Source organism: Choloepus didactylus, chromosome 9, assembly GCF_015220235.1.
Source record: "Choloepus didactylus isolate mChoDid1 chromosome 9, mChoDid1.pri, whole genome shotgun sequence".
Classification (NCBI taxonomy): Eukaryota; Metazoa; Chordata; class Mammalia; order Pilosa; family Megalonychidae; genus Choloepus; species Choloepus didactylus.
Window position 1 is genome coordinate 50,500,662 of NC_051315.1, and position 24,119 is coordinate 50,524,780.

General features: G+C 40.9%; 1 protein-coding gene across 2 annotated transcripts in view; it reads right to left on the reverse strand.

Annotated features, from left to right (window-relative positions):
* The window catches only part of DPP4 (dipeptidyl peptidase 4), a 91,816-nt gene extending 68,338 nt beyond the window's left edge, over positions 1–23,478 (reverse strand). Inside the window, exons 1-5 of one of the 2 annotated variants that reach the window (XM_037848902.1) lie at positions 22,993–23,478; positions 22,416–22,503; positions 2,677–2,772; positions 2,148–2,239; positions 772–852 (exon numbers count right to left, since the gene is read on the reverse strand). In XM_037848902.1, coding sequence (XP_037704830.1) covers positions 772–852; positions 2,148–2,239; positions 2,677–2,772; positions 22,416–22,503; positions 22,993–22,998 — 363 coding nt within the window. In that variant the 5' untranslated portion in view covers positions 22,999–23,478. The remainder of the gene's footprint in view (positions 1–771; positions 853–2,147; positions 2,240–2,676; positions 2,773–22,415; positions 22,504–22,992) is intronic. The other variant, XM_037848901.1, reaches the window with a different exon arrangement.
* Positions 23,479–24,119: the final 641 nt, after the last annotated feature.

Sequence of the window (24,119 nt, forward strand, 5' to 3'; positions counted from 1 at the left end):
GTGTTCCATTTCCAATGCAGACTATCTCTACAGATTGTTAGTTTCCTACATTCCTCAAATCTTCCTACACTTGAAAACTGTGGTCAAGCTTATGAAAAACTAAAAAACTGCCATTGAATTTACTGGCGATTTGCATCCATCCTAAATAAGAAGATGTGCGATTAAGATATAATCTTTCCTGATTGTGTGAGAATTGGAGGTTGGGCTGGGCTCCTGGGGGAAGCTGAGAACTTTCTCATGGCATTGGGACACCAGTGTGGAGCTGCTCTCTTTAGAATGGTTTGTATATGGAGGTACCCCAAGGCAGGAAATTGGGCCGGGTGTCCTTGTAGAGCCACTTCTTGGGGGTGGGAAGCTTAAGTCTTTTTAAAACAAATGCTTCTTGAGGGTCTTACTATATGTAAAGCCAAGACAAGGGAAATAAGGGGTTGTATTACTGGATGTACAAGTCAGACGTATCAATTTATTTTTAAATTACATTATAAATACATATCATAAATTTTATGTTATTAACATATTATCAGTGTGTATATTAATTATACTTTTTAGAATTTGAAAGCACAAAAAACGAATTTCTTTTAAAATATTCTTTAGTCTTTTCTTTTATGAATGAGAATGACCATTCCCCCTCTTGATAGTAAATTGATGAGTTTTTAGTGCTTACCATATTACTTAATTATCAGTCTTAAGTACTAATAGACTTGAAATCAGTTATAAATAACACACTCATCAGATTCTTTAAATGTCACGGTAAGAACGCATTTATTTTACCTTTACGTTGTTGTACTCTAAGAGAATAAACTGTCCATCAGGAGATAATGAATAATCATTTATAGAATGTCCAAATGTATCCTGTGAATCAAGTAGAAAAAAAAAAAAAAGAAAGAATTCAACTCAATTGACTTCATTGAGCACTCCCCACATGGAGGGCTCATGCCGTGGGAGTTCACAGTCTAGGGGACACGGCACATTCACCCACCGGGGGATGGTGCCCAGTGTTGGAGAGCCAGGAAGGGAAGGGTTAATTCTGACTGAGCAAAGATGGCCATGGGGGTGGGGGCAGGAACAGAGAGAGGATTTCTGCAACAGGGTGGAAGAGTATGAGCAAAACCCCAGATTGCAAAAGGGCGTGCATGTTTAGAGTATGAATAAGGGTTATGCGCATCCTGAATACAAAATAGGGTGTGCCAGATGAAGTGGAAGGTGAAAGAACATAAAATTAGAAAACTAGCTAGGAGAGAAATATAAGAAGTGGAACAGGTGGAAGTGATTGAATCAGATCTGTCTTTTACAAAGAATATGGGGACACTGGAAAATGGTGACCTAGTGGTTAAAATAAGATGGGAGAGTACAGGGGGTGCATTAGCCCTGAACTTGGGCAATGAGCTGTCCTGGTCTACAGAATGGAGTCAGGAACACGAGCACTCACTCCCTCAAGGTTAAAAGAGGCCTTGAATTAGGACTACGTGGTGGAAATGGAAATCTGAGGGACTGGTGACATTGCAGGGGGGAATCATCAGGGGTTGTTGAGTAGTTAACTATAGGGGCTTACAAAGAAGGAGTCAGAGATGATTCTGAGGTTTTCAGCTTGCATGACTTGGAGAAGAATACTATTTACCAAGATTGGGAATCTGGGACAAGGAATAAGATGCTTTCGGTTTGCTAGGAGACGGGAGGGGAGACAACCAGTTTAGCTTGGGATACTGAGTTTAAAATGCCTGCAGGCCAACACATGCAGGAGCCAAGAGACTATTGGAATAGAAGTTCAGATCTTGGGAAGAGGTTAGTGTTAAAAGCGTGTTATCTCAGAATCAAAGCCATGAAGGAGAGAGCCATGCTGTGAGAGCGGATGAAATTCACCGTGGAAGAGCATGCCAAGTGAGAGGAGAGGGTGCGAGTGAGGACAGAGCCTTGCGGGGCACTTACATTTCAGAGTACGGGCAGAGGAGGAGGAATCGTCAAAGGAGACTTAAGAGTAGCCAAGGCAGGGAGCATTTCAAGAAGCAGAGAAAGATCCACTGTGCCATATGCTGCAGAGAGAGTCCAACAGGATGAGAAATGATAGAACTCATGATTTGAAAGGTTATGAAAAAAAAAATCCCCAGTATTTCCCCAAAGCATGAATTAATTAATGTGATTAAACATACAAATGTACTGTTATCCAAGACAACAGAGATGTTTCCATATTCAGCATTGATTAGCAAGATATTATTTTCTTGTTTGTAGAGATATTCATGATCTGAAGAGAGAAAACGGCCAGGTCAATATCTCAAGTTGCTATTAAACATCTCCATAAACTAAAAATCATGCAATGCAAACTTAGGATTTATGTTCACGCAATTACTCAATGACATTTCTAAGTTGGAAAAACGTTAAGCAAAGACCATTACATTTATTTTTTCATCATACATTTATTCTAGCATACACTTATTTTTCCGTAATTGTTGTCAATGTTTCAATTCACATTTAGAACTTTCTACATTACGTAGCAAAGAAATACTAAGCTTTCTTTCTGTCTTCTTTCTCTTCACACTCCTACATAGAGAAAAATACCCTTCTGTAAGGTCTTAAAGAAGGACTCTATCTTCTCAGTGCCATGAAAGTCCTCCACAACCTAACTTGAATGAATATAAGCATAAAAATTCACCCCCACTCCACCCTGGCCGAAATCCTTACCTGAAGTCCACCGTAAGGAGTAAGCTTTCACCTTAAAAGTATTTTTCAAATAATCATTTAAAGTGTAAGTTCTGCGACTGTCAGCTGCAGCATCATCTGATGGGTGAAAAAAGAGCCAAATGTTTGTAAGATAGAATAACCCAAGTTTCAGGTAACATAAACAAATGGATTTCTACAATATACTCTTAAGAGTTGAACTGTGTCCCCCCAAAAAGATATGTTGACATCCTAATCCCTGGTACCTCAGAATGGGACTTTATTTGGAAACAGAGTCTTTATGGATGGTTCTATTAGTGAGTTTCATTGTGGAGCTCTAGATCAGTAGTATCCAACAGAAATGGAAAATGAGCATTTCCTAGTAGCCACATTTAACATTTTTGTAAAGGTGAAATTTGTTTTAATAGCATTTTATTTAGTCCAAGATATCAAAAATATTATCATTTCAAAATTGAGTCAAAATTTTAAAAGTTATTACTGATATATTTCACATTGGTTTTTTCATACTAAATCTTTGAAATCTGGTATGTAGTTTACGCTTACACTACATCTTGATTCAACTAGCCCCATTTCAAGTCAATCACCACGTGTGGCCAGGGGCTACTGTAGCAGATAGCACAGGGCTAGCTCATCCTTTTTTGAGGCCTCGAGATCCATTTCTGATCCCTGAGTGCTCTGCAAAGGTCCCTAAGACACACTGATCACCCAGTTCAGGGATCTTTGTTTCAATCATCACTTTTCCTAGAACTTGGTGTAAGTTTTCAAGAAATTGTTTCCTTGGATTCTGTGACCCTTCAGTTCTCTTTCCCTTTGACCATTAGTTTTCACTCTATGTTTCTCCACTGACAACTTTAAGGCAGAAATGTCCTGCTATTCCTCCTTCAACTTTCTGCTCTTCTCTCTCTCCATTCTTTCCTCCCAAGAATATAACTTCTCTGGCTTCAGACGTATTTTCGATTTGAATAACTGACAAAATCTATATTCAGCCTCAGCTTAGCACATCCCAAAGTCACATTTCCCTGCTGTGTTGAGCATTTAGTTGCCTTGTGCCCTCTAAGCCTACACTTATCTTGTCTAAAATAATTGTCTTCCTTCCACAAATGAGTTTTCCCTTGGGAATTTGGGTGTTTTATATTCCCAAACTCAAACTTAAAGTCTAAAAGTCATTTTGATGTCTCTTTCCACTCTCACCCCCATCTATTCAACCCTGTCAACTTTTCCTGTAAAATCTTCCTCTGCACCACGACCAAAATGATTTTTCTAAAATGCCACTTGCATTTGATGATCTTTTCCTCAAAAGCTTTCAGTGATTCTCCATTACCTATAGGAAAGAAGCAAACTCCTTAGCCTGGCACTCAAGGCCCTCCACAGTCTGACCCAAGAATCTTCCCAGAGTCATTTCTACTCTATCTCTGCATGAACTCTCTAACTGATCTGCCCACCGATCCTAGAAGATCTCGAGTTCTAGTGCCTGTGCTCCTTGCCCTAAGCCACTTTTCCTTTGCAACGTCTTCCACAGCTTCCCTGACTGTCCCAATCAATCCTCCACCCTACAAATCTCGCCTCTTTTAAGAAGATATCTTTAATCACACATCCTCTAACTTGGCCCACACACTACTCATCTGGGTCTTGCCATTTAATGACTTGTATTGATAATTATTTTTCATGCCTATCTGTATGGTCTCCTCAGCTAGGCCTTATATTCCTTGAAGACAGGGCCTTATATATTTTTTGCAATAACCTCAGCATGTAGCAAAGTTATATGCCGTAGTAGACATTCAATAAAAAGTATTTTTGATGATTGATGTAAGGTATCATCCTATGAGCATAATCAAACCAAAGTGATTCTCTTCTTCCCCAATCCCAGAGCCTGTCCACTGATGAGGAGCTTAAAGCTACTTTAAAATTCTCTACTTTTCCACATTCACAAAAGTATACACTCACACACATGCACTCACAAAATCTGCCACATGCTAACATTCTTATAACTTTAGTTCCCATTTTTGGGGGGATTGTAAAGCCAGCAACATCCTCTCCTGTTGATTTTCACAGCCTATGGAAAGGTAATTCTCTTACAGAAAATGATCTTTCAAAAGATGTTCTGAAGATATTATTTCTTTGGATCTTATCTAATTACACAGTTTTGTTTCTTCCTATAAAACTTTCAGTTTCAATAGATAAAATTGCCTACACTTCACTTTACTAACTTTGTTTAAACCTATTTTGTTAAAAAGACTAAAGAGGAAAAAAATTTTTTTTTCCTACATTAGTTCCACATTTCAGCCCTGAAAATTAATAAGATACTGATGCTTATTAGCAGAAATATGGCAAGTGAATAAAACCAGCCCTTGGACTTGCCAATCTTCAAATTAGAAGTAAAGCCTTGTGCTACAGAAATTATTATTGAAACTCATATTGGAGATGGTAACTAAAAATCTGGATATGTTTCTTAAGCACCATCAATTGTTTGTTTTCATCCATTTTATCATACAATGAAAAATATTATTGAGGATGTATATCTTGCTATTGAGCTTTTACTCTAGGATGACTAATGGTAGAAAATTTTAAAGCTTTTTCAAATAAAACTCTATTATCCTTTTAAAACAAGATATCTTTTCAAATGGAGAAATCCAACGACATAAAACCCACCCTAAAACTAGTGTGATTACAGGCATAAATGGTATAGACATTCAGTCCTAATATTATCTGCTCATGTAGATATCTAGATAGACCATACAGAGAGATGGAAATACATATATATACACACACACACATATATGTATACATAAGTATACATATATGTGCGCATATATGTTTATAAATATATAATAAGACAGACATAGCAACATAGTACATCTATCACTGACTTGATTTTGAGAGAAGGGAACTAACTGAATGTCTGGAACAGAGCAGATTCTTCAGGGCAACACACTTATATCTGCAATATTGACATAATTGCAGCAAAATTCCCTGTGATGTCACCCGATACCCAGCGTGCTGCTCCTGGTGTTCATGATGCAGTCCTGGCTGAGCCCTCACCTCTCCTGCCCTCCTCAGACACTGCTGGGGGCATTCGCTAACCAGCCCCTAGCTCTTCAGAATGCCTCATCCTCCCATGCACGGACCTCTCCTGCCCAAGCCAGCCTCGCACGAATCAGATCCATCCTTGTGGGGTCCACACTGGCTTGGGTTAGGTGCCCTCGGCTGCTTCAGAATGACCTGCAGCCCTGTCCCCGTGGAGTGGCTACCCAACCCAGAGCAGCCTAACTGCTAAATTGGAGCAAGTAGTGCAACAAATGTTCCTTGTTTTTTTTTTTTTTTTTTTTTTTGCCTTGCTATCTGATAAGCAGGGCACACTGGAAGACACTTCTGAAACATCCAGACAAGTGAGTCTTGTGAGATGTGAGTGCCAGGTCCAGGTTTTGACCTTTAGCAAGTTTGCAGTTTGCTGCCAAGTTGCATCCTATTCTGTCAAACTCGTATAGGACATGCTCACATTTCTTCTTTCCTGTATGCTTGCTCACTGACAGGGCACTGCTGCAGCAACAGATGAAGGCCTTTGGCTGCTTGTGTGGTTTTTCTGGGGCGGCCTGGGACGTGTGGTTAATTTGACTTATCAGTTCAAAGCATTCTGCTAGCCAAGTAAGGCAGCTAATCATATGTTACCCATCAGCTTATACAGAAACTCTTAGATTCAAGCTTACTTTAATGTAAAGCCAAAAAAAGGTTAACAACTTTACACTTCTTTGGTGAGAGCTATAATCAGCATTTAAAATGGCTCAGCCTAATAGTAAATTCTCATCAAAGTGTTATAGTAGATTAATGAATTCTTGCTGAAGGATCAAAATCATTACTGAATAAAAGTAATTCCAGAATGGTCAGATTCAAATAAGAGTAGCATAGGTCCGTGGACTGTGACCAAGTCTTACTTTATTTCTCTAGGATATTCTGAGTGCTTTTATACCTATTCATAATCAACTTTTTTTTTTTAGGTCTGTAGTAAACTCTGATATATAACATTTCCACCTCACAAAGATAAACTCTATTTTGGTAAACAAGTGGCTAATGAAAGGCAACTAAAAAGAAATGTGTTTTTTCACGTGTTGTAAACTCATGAAGTTGTTAAACACAGGAAGGAGAGCTATCTAGTTGTGGAGCTCCTGTGATCCATATGGTAATAAGCTAATGTTACATATTGACACTTGTAATTGTTATGGGTATAAAGAAATAAAATGAGGGTTACTTAAGAATTTGTTCTAGCAAAACAGCAGCCTTGACATAGGAACAGTGGAAGAAAAATCAAGAAGGCAGAGGAAGAAATTGACTGAGAGTTTCCTCATGTCCTGTAGCTGTATTATCCAATGGCATATGCTGGCTATCATCCATCTCGATTGAGTCAACAAATGTCATTTAAGGGGCTGGGTAGCCTGTTGGCTTTGGAATCAGACAGCCTGGATTCAAGCCCAGGTCCACTTTCTTGCCTTGAGCCTTGGGGGCCTTTTGCAAATAAATGACTGAACCTTTCAAAGCCTTAATTCTTTTCATCTATAAAATGGAAATAATGGCATTATGTAGCCCCTAGGGATTTGCAGTGATTAAATGAAATGATGCATGTAAAGTGCTTAGCTTAGGACTCAGAATTTAGAAAGCACCTCAGATATGTTAAGCTATTTGTTATTGTTTTGTTCCAAGCAAGTGCTAGGCATTCAAGACACAAAGATGAACAAAACATAGTCTTTCCTCTGGAGCACCTAGTAGTGATACCAAGATTAAGAATTTACTGCCATAAAATAATAGGCAATTAAGTTTTGCTGTGTTATCCCAAACGTTCCTAACAAAACACCATAAGACCATTAGATTGAGTAAAGCATCTAGGATAAGTACAATGTAATCATTTGCTAAGTGCTGATAACACCACTTTCTCACTTAACCACACCTTCCTAAAACAATGTGCAGCATATATAGCAGGAGTCAGCAGTTTACAGTATGAAAGGAAATCACTGAACCTAATGGGATTAGAAGACTCGTAAACAATGTTTCCTTGATTACTGTACACAAAGAACATCAGAATATCATCACAATCACCAGATTTAATTTCTCAATAAGACAAACATCCTGGATACATAAAGTAGCATCTGATAACTGCATTATCCTTCAACTGGTGCCTGTGGAATGTCTGGATTATAGGCTCAGCATCTACCCTCAGATCAAAGTGTCAGGTAACCAGTGTTTTGTTAGGGATGTAGTCACTGTGTGTTCGAGGGTCCACCCTGAAAGGCTCACCAAATGGTACAATGCACACTTCCCAGAACTACCAATTTGGGAAGAATGAAACAACTTAGCAGACTTTCTGGGCCTGTCTGTCCTGACTCTAGCCTCACCTCCTGCTCGCTCTCTTACTGCTCTGCTCCAACCCTACTGGCTCTCAGCAGTTCCTCAAACAAGCTAGGCCCACTTCTGCCTCAGGGGCTTTGTACTTGCTGCATCCTCTGCCCAGAATGTTCTTCCCCCAGAAATGCCCAAGACTTCCTCTGTCACCTCCTTCAGGTCTTTATCTAAATGTCACATTCCTTTCCTGTACCAACACTTCAACCCCTTCTCCCATGGTACTCCCTATTGCTCTTCTTGGCTTTATTTTTTTTTTTTTTCCTTAGCATTAATCCCATCCAATAAACAATATATTTTACTTATTTATCTTGTTTATCATCTGCCGCCCTTCAATTGAATGTAAGCTCCGTGAGGGAACTGATTTCATTTTTTTTACTATCAAATCACTAGAGCTTGGAACAATGCCTGGCACATAGTTAGGGCTCAATAAATAATTGTTCAGTGAAAAGAAAAAAGCCAGACAAAACAAATTCATCAGCTCCAAATTCCAGTACTGTGGACTCTGAGTGGCCGTGGTAGGAGGAGGAGCCCTGCATTTGGCCAGATTGGTCAAGACAGAGCAAGGACCAGAGGCTCAGGCTCAGCCCTGCCCTTGGCTGCCATTAGGTCCTCTCACTTCCCTAAGCCTCTGCCAGTCTTTCACCTGCTGTCTTTCAGCTCCAAATATACCCTTCTATACTTTGTTCAGTAATGCTGGAGAGGAGCTCTACAGATGTACTTCCCAGACCTCTTTGTCTGTAGGATTCTTGTGAGGTTCTGCCAATAAGGAGAAATAGAGAAAGACTGGACGTCAGCAGGAGAGAAGGGACCTCCTTCCTATTTCTTGCTGATCCTTTGTTATCAGTCCAGCCGCAGCCCCTGCCCCAGCCTCTGGCTTCGTTTGGAATAACCAGACCCCGGTCTCAGCATGCCTCTCAGTGGTACCTGAAGCAGCTGGGTGCACCTCTCCCCTTAGAGGTTTTTGCCCAGCTCCTCTGGATCCCTCTTCTTTTCCATTGCTCCCAAGCCTGCCCTAGAAGTAGCACCTTCCTGAAATGCCTCTCTCTGGGTTACTTCAGAATACCTCTTTTGCTTTTTTTCTCATGGGATCAAGCCTTTACTACTGCTGTAGTAATATACCAGGTATTTCCCTGGTATGATTTCTATATTCATCACTGTACCCTAACTGATAAAAGGCCTTACACATCTTACCTATAAAATAAGAAGGTGTCTTTCTGCTTTAATAACAGCATTGAGTCCTGGGGTTGATAAACTTTCTCTTAAAGAGCCAGATAATAGATAATAAATATTTCAGGCTTGTGAGCCCTGCAGTTTCTGTTCCACCCACTCAGCTCTACCCTTGTAGCACGGAAGCAGCTACAAACAATTTATAGAACTTTATTTACAAAAACAGGTGGCCAGCCCTGGCCGTAGTTGCCTCTGATCTAGACAAAACTCAGAATTGTGAGCAACATAAAGAACACAGAGATTGCAAAACACAGATTTTGAGACAGAAACTAATTGTCCTGAAACAATAAGGATATCAGCAAAAGACTCCAATATATACAGCAGGAAAGTGAAAGTGAGCAAAATATTCATGTTTCAATATTTTGGTCAAGATGGAGATATTCATAGCTATTGGCAAAGAAATGCAAGGCTAGAGGGGCTGCCGGAATTAAACCCACAATTTACTCTGGAGGGACCTCAGCAAACAGCCAGGAGGCTATACACACACACAGGAAGCCAGTCCTAAACAAGGTGTCAGGACTGCTTTATTCTTTTTTGAAATGGAAATTGATTTATTTTTATTCTTCCTGATTATAGTCACTCTCTTTCCTTTGTGAGAACCCTTCTGGGAATAAACACGACTGGTACAACAATGGCCCAAATTAATATTTACAGAGCTTTTGTGCTCCCTTACATTGACTGACATAAGGTTAGTGCTATCAGTGATGAGAAACAGTGGGGAAGGGGGAAAACTTCTTAACTGTACAGATAAATGACACACGCTCAACTATTTTAGCAAAAGGCTGGTTTCTTTTTGAAAACACTTAAAGGAAGTTATAGTGAGACAACAGAGGAAGGTTGTTTCAGTAAAAGCTAAAAATGATCAACTAGTGTTAGAAGGAGAACTAATCAGAGAACATCCGGATTTGGGGAAGCCTGTGGCTATAACCACTCTTCTAAACAACCTCTCTACATGTGGGGAGAGCAATTGCACATGGCAAATGCTTTATTGTGAATTGGTATAGATGGATTAGGCTTTATGGAATTTCTTGAAATCACTGTTTTTTTAACTAATCTAAATAGGTCAGTAGTATCATTTGGATCTGGACAGCTGGTAGGTCACATTAGAACTTTATTCCAAATGCTCCAAAATCAAAGGAATCGAGCCAGGTCTCTCTGAAGACCCTAGAGTTTTGCCTCTTGACTGTTATGAAAGAGGGCAACACTGTGGTTTCCTGGAAAGGAAGTGTACCAGCCCAGTACTTTCTTCCCTGTTACATCCAATAACTCTCCCGCCTTTTTCCCCTAAATTCATAAAAAGTAGTCCCGTATACTATATAATAAGTACTTTTTTTCTTCCTCCCGTACCCCAGTGTTTCCTGGATTTGAAACATTACCCAGTCCTGAGTAATTCAGGCTCTGTGATATGTACTTTGAAAAGAGAATGAAGTTACCTAATGAAAAAGAGTAAGTGATTCCTTCTATATAGCAGACACTGCCGCGATGGAGCTTGATTTTCCACCAGCCCTCCACTTCTGCGGTACCTCTCACTCCCGCCATTTTCAATCCTTTCCTTAGCACTCAGAGGAAATGGTGGCTTCCTCCCTGACAGTTCACACTGCCTGCGCTTCGGAACCTTACCTTCTTGTTTCCTAAGGGACTTTGTTTTCATCTCATCTCTTCCCTCTCAAGCACCTTCAGTTTCTCTTCACTGCATACTTCAAGCATGCACAGGGGGTACCTATTTTTTAAAAATGAACATTTACCTGACCCTGCTGCCTCCTCAAGCCTCTTATTTCCCTTCTTGTGTTTATCAACAAACTTCCAAATAAAGAAGCTACATCTGTTGCCTTCATTTTCTCACCATCCTCCTCCTACGTATTGATTTATCCCTTTATTACTTGGTCCATACTCATTTCTTCCTCATCTTCTTTAATGCTTATTATCTGTACCATATGTTTTGTCAATTAATCAAGTAATTTCATATTATTATTTAAATATTTAATCTGAATAGTCTTTCCTTGACTAGACTATTGTCTTACTTTGCCAGGGTTTCCATGACAACTACCACACGCCAGTTGGCTTAAACAACAAGAATTTATTGTCTGACAGTTTTGGAGGCTAGAAGTCCAACATTAAGATACTGGCAGAGCTTGCTTTCTCCCAGAGTCTGTGGAGTTCCAGCAATCCTCTGTCACATCACAATCTCTCTCTCTCTTTATGCCTGCTCTTCTGATTTCCAGTGACTTCTGGCTTCTATTTCCATGCCCAATTTCCTTTGCTCATAAGGACTTCAGCTATATGGATTATGGTGCACCCCAATTCAGTTTGGCTTCATCTAAACAGGATCTTCAAAGATCTTATTCACAAATGAGTCCACACCTTAACTCATAATAACACCTTCAAAGGGCCTATTTACAAATATATTCACACCAACAGTTCTGTAAGTTAGGACTTGAGCATGTTTTTATGGGGGACATGATTCAATCCCCAACAACTGTGAAGGAGAGGGTGAACTTATATATTTATCAAATAGCTGCTAGCCCAGTATTCTATAAATAGTAGTCGCACATGATCTAATATTGGATGATTTGACCCTATACTTATGAATATAAACATTAAATCAGAGTCAAAGCAGTATTTAAAACTGCTCATCCAAAAATATTGTCTCACTGAGCTCTAAGATAATTCCTTTAATTCATCACATGTTTATTAAGCACTGTGGTGGTTTAGAGCTGGATGTACCCCAGGAAAACATCTTTTCAAACTTAATCCATTCCTGTGGGTTGGAATCCATTGTAAGTAGGACTTTTTGATGAGGTTACTTCAGTTAAGGTGTGGCCCAACTCAAAGAGGAAGGGTTTTAATCCTGTCACTGGAGTTCTTCATAAGCAGAATGAAATTCAGACAGACAGAGAAAAAGCCACAGGGAGCAGCCAGAAGCTGAAATTCAAAGCAAACCTGGAAGAGACTGGAGAGGCTGGGAGAGGTCACCATGTTTATTGCCATGTGACAGAGGAGCCCAGGACCAAGGGTCACCGTCAGCCAGCCCAGAACGCCAGTCTTCGAGAAGAAAGCATCACCTTTGATGGCACCTTGATTCAGACTTTCTTTTAGCCTCAAAAGTACGAACTAATAAATTCCCATTATTTAAACTGACCCATTGCATAGCATTTGCTTGAGTAGCTAAGGAAAGTAAAATAAGCATTCACATGTGTTACTCAATGTCCTAGACACTAGAGAGACAGCAGTGAACAAAGATGAAAAACCTTTCATTCCAGTGGGGGAGTTTTATTTGCTAGTGAGTAAATCATGTCATATATTAGTTAGTGATAAGTGCCACAGAGAAAACAAAGCAGAGAAGGGGGAGGGAGTGCTGTCTTCAATAGGATGGGCAGGAAATGCTCCACTGATAAGGAAGCTTTGAGTAGAGAACTGAAGTGGTTAAGGGAATGGGGCAGATTAATCCAAGTAGGAAGATCAGCATGTACAAAACCTCTAAGGCAGGATGAGTGAACAAGGCGGAGAGAGTAGGAGAGTAGCTCAGAGAGGTTGTGGAGCTGATATCACATGGACTTCATGGCCATTGTGCAGACTCTGGATTTTACTCTGATAGGAAGCCATCGAAAAGTTTCAAGGATGATGTGGTCTGACATGGTTTAAAATGATCTCTTTATTAGTTTTCTATTAATCATAAAAAATTACCACAAACTTAGTGGCTTAAGATGACACCCATTACTTCTGATTTGTAGGTCGGAAGTCCAGCACAGTGTGACTGGGTTCTCTGCTTAGGTTATTACAAGGTGGAAATCAAGGTGTTGGCTTGACTGAAATCTCATCTGGAGGGGTTACAGAAAAGCCCCTTTCCACTTCATTCAGGTTGTTGGCAGAATTTAGTTTCTGTGGTTGTAGAGCTGAGGTCCTAGAACAGCAGGGGTTGCCCTCAACTCCTGGAGGCTGCCCACTTCCCTTGCCATGTGGCCCCCTCATCTTCCAAGCCACACTGGCATGTCAAATCTTTCTCAAGTTTCTAGTCTCTGACTACCCCTTCTGTGACAGCCAGGGAAAACTCTGCTTTAAAGAGCTCATGAGATTAGGTCAGGTCCACCCAGATAATCTCCCTTTCTTAAAGTCAACTGTGCCATAGAACGTAACTTGATCAGAGGAATAAAATCTATCATAGTCATAGTTTCAAGGACTAGGCAGGGAATGAACATGAGGTGGGAGGGGAGGTAGAAATCTTGTGGTTCACTTTAGAATTCTGCCTACCTGCCACAACCACCTTGCCTAATATGTTGAGAATAAGCCATAGGGAAGTAAGAAAAGAAACAGGGAGAATTTTTCAATACTTCAGATGAAAGATATCGATGGTATCTTGGACCAGTGTGGTGGCAGTGGAGATGGTGAGATGTGGTCAAGTTCTGAAAGAATAGGAAGATAGTGGTAATAAGATTCTGACTACTTGGATGTTGGGTTTGAATGAAAGAGAGGAATTAAGAAAAACTGCATGAATTTTGGCCTTGACAACTGGAAAAATGGAATTGTAATTTTCTGAGACAGGATGTACCAAGGCAGGAATAGGTTTCAGATTAAAGAGTTTTGGCTGAGATGCCAATAACACATCCAAATGGAGATGTCCACTAAGCAGTTGCACATATGCACCTAAATTTCAAGAAAGAGGTCTAAACTGGAGATATAAATCTGGGAGTTGTCAGATTATAATTGAGAAAGGAAGCCAGGTCTTCAGGTGAGAATGAGCATGGAAGGGAGTATTGGGGGTTTTAGGAGAGAAGACACACTAAATAGTCCACCAGGACAGTGGGTGAGTGAGTGGACAGGGGAAATATGGGTGGATTGCCAGGGGGCTCTAACTTGATGTTGGGTTCTGGATTTTCTCTGGAGTACAATTAAACCGTTTTCATTTTAATGAAATCACTACCATGTAGATTAATACCCCCCTATCCCCCGGAAATTTTACAACAAAGATTTAAGTTATCAATTAGATTCTTTTTGTCCATGACAAACTAAACAAATGATAGCTTTGAGACATTGTGAGGTTATTTTCTTGCTTTTATCTATTCATTGTATTTTGTTTTTATGGACATTAATTATTTCAATTAATTGTGGGTTGACTTTTGTACATCTAACTTTTACTATTATTTTTCATCTTTGTCCATTTTATTTTATATTGGCTATTTTTACTACTGTTTCTTATTTTGATTTGGATGAATATTACCATATTTATATCTCTTTAAATGAGAAAATTGAGAGTAATTCCCCTTAGATGTTTCAGACTTGCTCTACTGTCTCAGATTTGTATCTCATATACAGAAAATTCAGTTCTTCCCTATTTTTGGTCACTTTGCCAAGAGAAAGCAAGCACTGGGGGCAGCATAAAAACACTCTACTTTGCAATCAACCAACTTTCTTTTTTTCTAGAAAAGAAAGTAAGAGGGGAAGGAGAGTTATATGATTAGATATTTTGGAGCTGACGATGTCTGTCTTCTTGTGTTAACAAAATAGATCTTCCCAATGTAATGAAAAGAGAGTTATATCATACCTATATGTCATACAAAATATATGATATGCCTACGTAACTCCCCACCATGTCCTTTTTTCAGAATTCCCCAGCCAACCTAGGTTGACTTCCATATGTTCAAGAAGGGTCCCCTCTTCAATCCCAGAAGCTGGCTCTTGATAAGTCTAATTCTATCATGATAATCTTGTTCCCCTTGCCAAGGATTAGTTCAGAAATGGGCAAGTGATACAAGTCTGGCCAATAAGGTATGATTCGGGGGAGTGCTTCAGGAATTGGTTTCCTCCCTGATGCAAAAGACTCTGAATGAGGAACAGCATCCTCTTCTGTTTTGCAAAACAGCTTTGAGAGCAAGTGTTGTGTCAAGCTGCAGCTGTCATCCTCAACCCTGAAAGGACAAGCTTGAGGACAAGAGTCAATACTCTGAGGATGGTAGGGCTAAAATATGGAAAGAACTCAGGTCATAGAGGATCCTGTTGGGCCTCTGAATTCTCAATTTCTAGAAATGCTTTTTTTTGGGACTTTTAAAAATGTATGATGCTAATAATAATACAATAATAAAACTCTAAAGTCTAAACAACTTTGGTCAAGTATCTTGTTGCTTACAGACAAAAGCATTTTATCTGATACAATTCTCGTAAATTGTTGAAGGTTAAACATATAGATAAACTGTACACCTGGGATCAGTCTGGAGGATTAAAGAATGTAAGGATTGTATTTAGACCCATTAATTATTAATCCTTTATAGCTGGTTGGTTTCTGTTTCCTAGGCAGCATATATCACTTGTTCTTTAGAGCTTCCATTGCCCTTTGATCATTTGCTAGGACATTTACCACTTTTGATTATAGTTAATATTTCCTTTAGTAGTGTGAATTATTTGAGGACAGTGCCATCTCTATCACTGTTATATCCCTAGTGACCATCAAAGTACCTGGCAAGTAGAAAGGGCTCAATAAATTTCTGCTGAATTGGAGAATTACCTTCTGTTGACGAGTCTGGTGCTGGGTGCATACGATGCATAGGGCCTGCTTACGCCCTGCATTGCAACTGAACAGCTGATCCAGCAGTATGTTGGCGTTACTCAGGGGAACCACTGCAGATTAACTCTTGCAGGAAGGAAATGGTCATGAGGGCAAATCTTACCTTCAGCTATCCATCCAACTCCTCAAGGAGTTGTCTCCTCTCTTTCCCTTTTACTCTTCATCTTCTCACACATTAAGTCTCATCTCCAATTTCTATTCCGCATTCTTTCATTTATTTCTATTTCCAATGCTTTCACTCCTGTCCAAGCAACCACTAGCTTGGACAAACCACCCCCACCCCAACCATTCTCCACACAGGAGTCAGAGACGTCTTTTGAACATGTAAGTAGTATCACAACACACTCATGCTTAAACCTTCCAGTGGCTCAAAATCATTCTTGGAATAAGACAGACATTCCTTTCCAGATCCTTCAGTCCTATCACACTCTATTTATCATGGTATTTAGTATCGTATAAAATTATGTACTTTCTGATTATCTGCCTGCCTCATGGAAGTAAAGCTCCCTGAGGGCAAAGCCCTTGGCTATACTGTTTAGGACTGGATCAACAATGCCACACACACAGTAAGCATTCAATAAATACTGTTGAATTAATAAACATTGCCTCTGGCCACTAAAGGACTTTTAACACTGAAGAGATATTAAATTTCCTACTGTAAGAGTTTCCTGCTTGAAATAAAATACTATAATAGAAGATTCAGCCAAGAAACCCTTAGATCTCAGCGTGATTAGGGTGGACTTTAAAACAACTGAAGAAAACAAGAAGAGAGAGTCCCAACCCCACAGAGGTGGTGTTAAAACAAAGGGACCACTCAACTTGATTTGGGGAACTCAGTGCTAAGTCAGGGAAGGGAGGAAGATGGAGCAGTGCTTTCCCCCTCCTCCCTCTCCCCCACTACAGGCACATACCTCAAGTCACTGGGGACCCCAGAGTGTCCAAAAAAGTTACCCCTGTCAGCTTTGTCTCTGCCTTAAATACCTGTGCTCCTTGGGCCTTAGATATGGAACTACGTGACCCCTAATGACCATTTAAGCTCATGGGACTACTTGCTTCCCCAGTGAATCAAATAAAGAAGAAACGTGCACATTAACATGTACTGTTAATGAAAGTGAATGGTTTACATTTAAGTTTTAAAACATTTCCTAGAAGTTGTAATTGCGAAATACAGCATAAACCTGCAAATGTAGTCCTCAGCAAGAAATAAAATAGAAGCCCAGGAGTTCTAATTTTGTGGTCTCAGAATATTCTCAAATTGAGAGAGACACTCCTTTTTGGAGGTCAAAGTGAGTCTGTGCAGACTAAAGGTAAAATTATTTACAAGATATTGATGGGCAACTAGGAAAGGATGAGCAAGCATCCAGCTGTAAAATAATGATTAAACATTAACTCAGGAAAAACTCCTACCAAAGCATTTCTTTAAAACAATTGTTTATGGGAGCCAAAGGCTCAGGGCAAATAGAAATCAGAAGATGTGGACTCCCAAGTTCCAGCACTTATTAGCGAGTCTCCAAAGGTTCTATATTTCAGTTTCTTCTAGTGTAAAAAGTCAAGATAGGACTATTTCTTTCCGACATGGATTATTCTGCAAAGATCAAATAAAAGAATCTAAAGTGCATCAGAAACAAAGCATGTCTAATTTAGGGCAAGTATAAATCTGGACATACTACTACTAATAATAATCATAATAGCAACAACAACCAAAAGCTTGGGATATCAGTCCTTGGCTGAAAGTTGTTGCCTACATGCAGCATCATTCAAGCATGGAGACATCAGCAGTAGGTTCTATTTCTCAAAATGATTAGCATACATGATATTAGAGGTCATGAAATGATAAAACAGCTATATAAACGGAAGTTGTAATAATTATGCTAACATGACCAAATTAATTTTGTACTTGATCAAAAGCTAACAGAATGATATGGAATTTTAAGGCTATCAGCTCAGGTCACATAGCCTGAGTGGGAATCCCAACTCCATAACTTTGAGCAAGTTCCTTCACCTCTGTGGTTGACAGCCTCCAAGGTGGTCCCCAACGGTCCCCACCTCTTGGTATGCATGCCCCTGGGTAATGCCCTCCCACATTGTGTCAGTGTTGGTCTCCCTGACCAATAGAATACAGAAGAAGTCATGGAACATCACTTCCAAGGCTACATCATGAAAAGGAACTGCAGCTTCCTTCTTGATTCCTCTCTTGGGTCTTTCATTCTAAGGGAAGCCAACTGCCACATTGCCTTTGGAGAGGTCCACATAGTTGGAAACCAAGAACCAGAAGGAACTGAGGCCTCTGGACAAGAGCCACAGGAATGCAGCCTCTGGCCCCAGTCAAACCTTCAGATGGCCTCTCAATTACAACCCACAAGAGACCCTGAGCCAGAACCACCCCACTAAGCCTCTCCTAAATTCCTGATCCCTAGAAACTGTGGGAAAATATTTGCCACATTGAGTCATTAAGGTTACAGGTAATTTGTTATACAGCAATAGATAACTAAATGTTCCCCTCAAAGTTTCTGCAAATCTGTAAAAACGGAGTCAATAGCAGGACCTCCCTAAAGTATTGTAAGGATTAAATGAGAATTGTATTGAAAGCCCTCAGCACAATAACTGATGCACAGTGAATACATATTGGCTATTATCTGCATCTCTGATACCTTCTCTTACACAAGTAAGCTGGTCCTGCACTTTAAGTCAAAAAATTTCAAGTACACTGGTCTAGCTCTGATCAGTCCTTCATGTCATCTTTCTCTAACCATCAATTAGGCAAACAGTCTTCCCTTTCTATCTCTGATATCTTTTGAGAAGAGAGGCCAAGATTTCTAAGATACAGAAATTGAAGGCACATACTACAACTCGGGAACCAAAAGCCAAAATAACCAGCCTGAAAAAGACGGACCCACTGGCCACATGAGTTCTCAAGAAGGGTTGACAATGGTTAACTGAGTTAGCCAGAGATCAACTCAAGCTTTTACAGAGCACACTGTTTAGAAAGTGTCCTCTGAAATATACAAAGCTTGCATTCAGACTCATTTCTGTGCTGCTAAACCTGGAATAGATCCTGGACTTCCTCAGACAAATTCAAAGCTGTTATCTTTTCTTTCTCTGATTATTTCTGTCTCCTTCACATTGGGTTTTCTTTTGTCACTGATGGATACATGAGCAGTCAAATTCCCTATGTACTGAAAGAAGATATTGAGGAAATTTACTGCTAAAGCAGTGAAAAGAAAAAAAGAACAGATCTATTTCTAGTCCATAATGAAACTCAATAATAAAACTATTTGGCAGATAATGAAATATTTAAAAAACTTTAATATAATATAATATAATATAATAAATATAATGAATAAAGAGATCACAAATACTGAGTGAGGAGGTTTTATTACTATTAAGCCATGAAAATTTCTATAATTCCATTTGAGTAAAATATTTTTTATGTGCTTTACTGCTGCTTCTCTGGGAAAATGAATGTTTAAATATGCAATATCCTTCTATAACAAGATAAATGAGGGATTTAAAACAAAATATAATCCTTCATTTTATATATATATATATATATACACACACAGAAAGTGGTGAACTTTTAATTTAGCTTGATGAAGCACATAATCCCAGACTTCACAGAGTTTTTATTCTAAAAGACATGACAGTAGTCTTAAGCCCACATTTCTAGGAATCTCTCTCTCTTTCTCTCTCTCCGCCCCCAAAGCCCTCTTGCTCTGGGTGTGTCTACTTTGGCTGAACTCAGCTTTTCATGTGGAAACACTTGATCTTCTCTTAAACAAAACTCTTGGGATGAACTCGGGTTTGCTCATTTCTTTCTGCTTCCTTTTGGCTGTTTAGTTCCTTGCTTTCCACATAATCTGGGTCTTTGGGTGTTTTTTTCCCTATGAAACCTTCCTTTCATTTCTTTTTCCCCCTCCCTCCCTTTCCTTTCCATAAGTATTTCCTTCCCTCTGGCCCTCTCTCCCTTCCCTCTCCCCTCCCTGTCTCTCCCTTTCTTCTCTTTTCTTGACTTTAAACATAGTCTGACAATATGAAGGAAATTTCTTGGGTGATGGCTCTGGATTCTTTGTAAATATTGCTGTCTTTTATTTTAGCTCAGCTCAGGAATGGCAGTGCTGATTTAATGAAAATGCTGCATTCCCAAGTGTTCAACTCTGTTCTTTATGATAAGACAGGGGTTGAAACAAGATGATTTCCCTTTTCTCCTTAAAAACACATATTTGTCAATTAAGAAATACAAGAAGAGAAATAACCTGGGTGATAAGTGTGAATGAAGCATGCAATGAAACCACATCCGTCCCTGGTTGCTCAAGAAGCATTCTTAGCTACTTGCCCCTTATTTTCAATCTTTAACCAATTTCTGAAGTCTATTCACATTTCTGATAGTTCTTAATCAATTGCCTCTATCTCCTCCAAACACTAATCTGCACCGTCAGTCTCCTGGGTCACTCTCTTTGCTTTACCGGCTGCCTTGTCCGACTTCAATCCCCCTTTCTGCTGTCATGTCTAACAGTTAGGCATGTTACTACCCTGCTCAAAATTCCCCAGTGGTTCTCCCATCACCTACAGTTTAAAATTGAACTTCTCCTGCTGCTCCCTCTCCTTTCTTGCCCCAGATTCTCTTATAATCCTTGAACAGAGGATGTAATCTTGTGTCTCTGCGTTGACACACAAGGCATTCATGGTTTCTAGAAAACCTTATCTCTAGAAATGGACATTAATTACTCAAGCCTCCCACAAAATAAACCCCTTGGAGAAACCTCCCCTAATTTTATCAGCCTGAAGTGCTCCTCCCCAACAAACTTCATGCCCCACCAAAGTAATTATCTTATTGAATCAAAAAGGTAGGTAAATCGAGACACCTTTCAGGAAAGCCTCTTCAAGAGAATGTTCTTGAACTATTTGTTCAAATTTCATTTGGAGAAGAAACTAGGTGCTATTTAGGGGAAACAGCAAAACAGTTCCTCTCCATTCTGTCTACCCCACCAGCAAAACACAATCCCAGTAGTTAATTTGACAAGCCCCTTGGAAGGCAGCTGCATGATCCAGTCCCGTAGGTCATTTCACTGCCCATCTCAAGCAGCTTATCAATGTACATCATACCCTCTAACTTTCCTTAAGGGAAGTTCCAATAATTACAGTTTTACCCATCCTTCCAGGGAGGTTAGAGTGCCTCAGCAGAGTTTTGGGCACCCTCGTGAACAGGTTATCCAGATTACTTTTGTTTGTTTGCAAACCATTTCCTACTAGACTATAAACATTTTGAGGTCAGGAACTTTTATATTTCTAATATTTTGATCTTTGTATTTGCAGCAACTAGCACAGTGTCTGGCACATATGTAATTCCTGTGAATACTGACTGAATGCATAACCCATTCTTTTTCCACAAGGCTTTGTGTATGCAATTGTTTAAAAAACAAAGTATCGCTTTACTAAAACAGTCTCATTTTAGCATTTAAGGAGGAGTCAACTATTAGTAGATTGATGTCCACTATTTAATAGTCTAAAATGGTGGTAACTATGGCTTTCCTAAGTGGTTAAATATAATTAATAGGTTAACTCTGACAGTTATTTAACTTTTGGTACCTTTGCCTTAGCCCTGAAATTGAAGGGCAAACACGGTTTTTGATAGTTCTGCAAAGAATATAGGAACCACTTCCGAACTGTCACCTTGAAATCTGGATGAGACCCCCCCCCCTCCCAGTTAGATAAGGACTATCTATACACTTCCTGGTTGACTGGACATGATAACCACTCAGGAAGAATGCTTCATTTGGCTGACTAATTTAGTTTTTATTATAGAAGTGAAAGTAAATATCTAAAAGGAAAGTAGGGCCAGAGGAGAGTCACACTAGTTATTCTAACTTGTCTGCATTAAATAGTGTATACTCCATTATCTGAATATTTTATGAGCTAGGGCTAAACTGGAAATGGTAGTTAAATGGAGACAAGCTAAAAGAAAGGAAGGTGACTTTAAGGGAACAAATCCACCAAAATGTTGCTGATCCCAGCTCCCTCTGAGTATTACCATGCAAGCCAGCTTTATGATTTAGCTCTGCAATACTCCTAAAGTGGCCAAAAAGTTACTTCCCTGCATCCCAACTCTCCAACTGATGAATTCCCATCATCCCTGAACGAAAAGGGTTTCCTGTGAATTGTCTCAAAACTCAGTTTGGGGGTTTTCTCTTTTTTCCCCTCTGTCCTCCCCCTTCTCCTTAGGAAAATCTTACTGCTCTGATTGGGATCTTTAAACACTGTCTCTTTTTCTTTAAAAATCACAACCACAAAAGTTTTAAAATTAGTAAAGAGAAAAATCTTAAGACTTCCCTATAATTTCACAAAGTGTGTATTTGTCATATATAACAATACGTGGGGAAGAAATGCTGAAGACCCCGCGACGTGAACCCAGTGGCTACTCTAGGAGCAGCAGTAGCTCCAGGAAGCCTTTTCAATTGCAACCCGGCTCACTGGTCCAAGCCCCTTGCAAAATCCCTAGGTCCTCTTACTGCGGCAGGACAGAGCCCGATCCTGGTCTCCAACCGTCGTATCTTTTTCAAATGTTTCAACTTACTGGCTTTGTTCAGCAGAACCAAGGGCACGGTGATGGCACTGACAAGCGCAGCAGCACACAGCAGTCCCAGGAGAACCTTCCACTGTGTCTGCAAGTCGGTTAGATCAGGCTCAGTTAGAGAGGAGTGTTTGGCGCCAGTCTGGGTAAAAGGGTCGGGGCAGCGGGATGTGGGGACACTGGGAAAAGACGTCCAGGGGGTTGGGAGGATTTGGTGTGCGCCACGGGAGTTTGCCAGGGCGGGTGGCCTTGAACTTGTGGCCCCCGAACACATTAGGGTTGGTTTCTCTACCCCTGACCGCCAGAGGCGCGGTGAGGGTTCGGGTGTGCGTTTCGTGGGTGGCTCTCTGGTTCTCCCAGGGTCGGTGCCTGGGTTCTGGCAGAAACCCCGCGGGTATGAGAGCTAATCGAGAGCTCTGGGACGTCCCTTCTGTCAAGAGGGTGGCTCTGGGGTTCCGCCTAACGGGAGTCCCTAGTTGCGTTCCGCGAGCATTTGGGGCAGTTTTGATTGAATTTGGCGGAGAGGCACCTACAGGTCGACCCTGGGGCTGGCGCAGCGCAAGGCGCGCTACTCACTTACCTTCATCTTCGGCGTCTCCTCGTGACCGGCTTTCCTGACTCGCAGCGCGGGCAAAAGGCACCGTGAGCCGCGGAGACGTGCGTCCTGCCCGCTGCTGGGAGCGCGGAGTCACTGGGCGCTTCCAAGTTTCAGCCCCGAGTTAAAGATTAGAGAGCGCCCAGCCAGCTCGGTATAAAGGCGCCCCGAATGTTAGAGCGGCCGCTGGGCAGGCTGCGGAACCCAGGAGCGGGCGAAAGCGCGCAGGGCTCCGGGCACTGGCATCCCGGCCGGGGGCGCCCGCGAGGCGCCTCCCCCGAGGCCGTGCGTTGCGCGGGGTGGCAGTCGGGGCGCACAAGGTACCGGTGGTCCCAAGGACGCGGCGCGGGCCTGGAAGATTCGGTGTGGGCGTCCCTGATGGGGTCAGGAGGAGTCCAGCAGCGCGAGGGAGACCTGGGGCCAGCGACAGGGGAAGCGTGGTCCGTCTTAGCCGAAAGGGAAGTTGACGCCAGCTCCTACAATCGCGTGGACAAGGAGGAAACCGAGACCCAGATAGGGAATAGGGCTTTGCAAACTCACACAGTTCACAGCGGAATTAAACCCTAGGCCTCTAGCTAGTGTAAGGTATATGGGGAGGGGATAGGGTAGGGCGGGAGGTGGGTGTCTAAAGCAGTTTGGAAGGCAAAGGGAGAAAAAAAGCGCTTCGGATTGCTCTTAGAAGTTAAGTACCTGGATTCACCTCCCCGGGGAATTTCTGGCTTGTCTTGCAGGTTTACCTTCTCATCAAGATGCCAAGAATGATTTTTCCCAGGCACTGTTCTGAGAATTAACTGTGTTTATTTTACAGACAGAGCACTTAGGCACAGAGAGGTTAAGTAACTTGATCAAGTCACACAGCTAGAAAGTCATGGAACCTGAATTCAGAGTCCCTGGTCTTAACCATTATTCCACAAAGAATACTCTCATCTTTCAGTCTTGCAAAGTGGTTCTGGAGAAGAGAAAGGTCACTTGTGGCTTCCCATTCACTCACCTCCCTGTTATGCCCTGTAAGTTTGTTCCTTTGTTCTTCATCATTCATTCATCCATCCTCACATGCATCCATTTATTCATTCTTTCCACAAAGATTTGAGTGGCTACAGCATTCAGACACT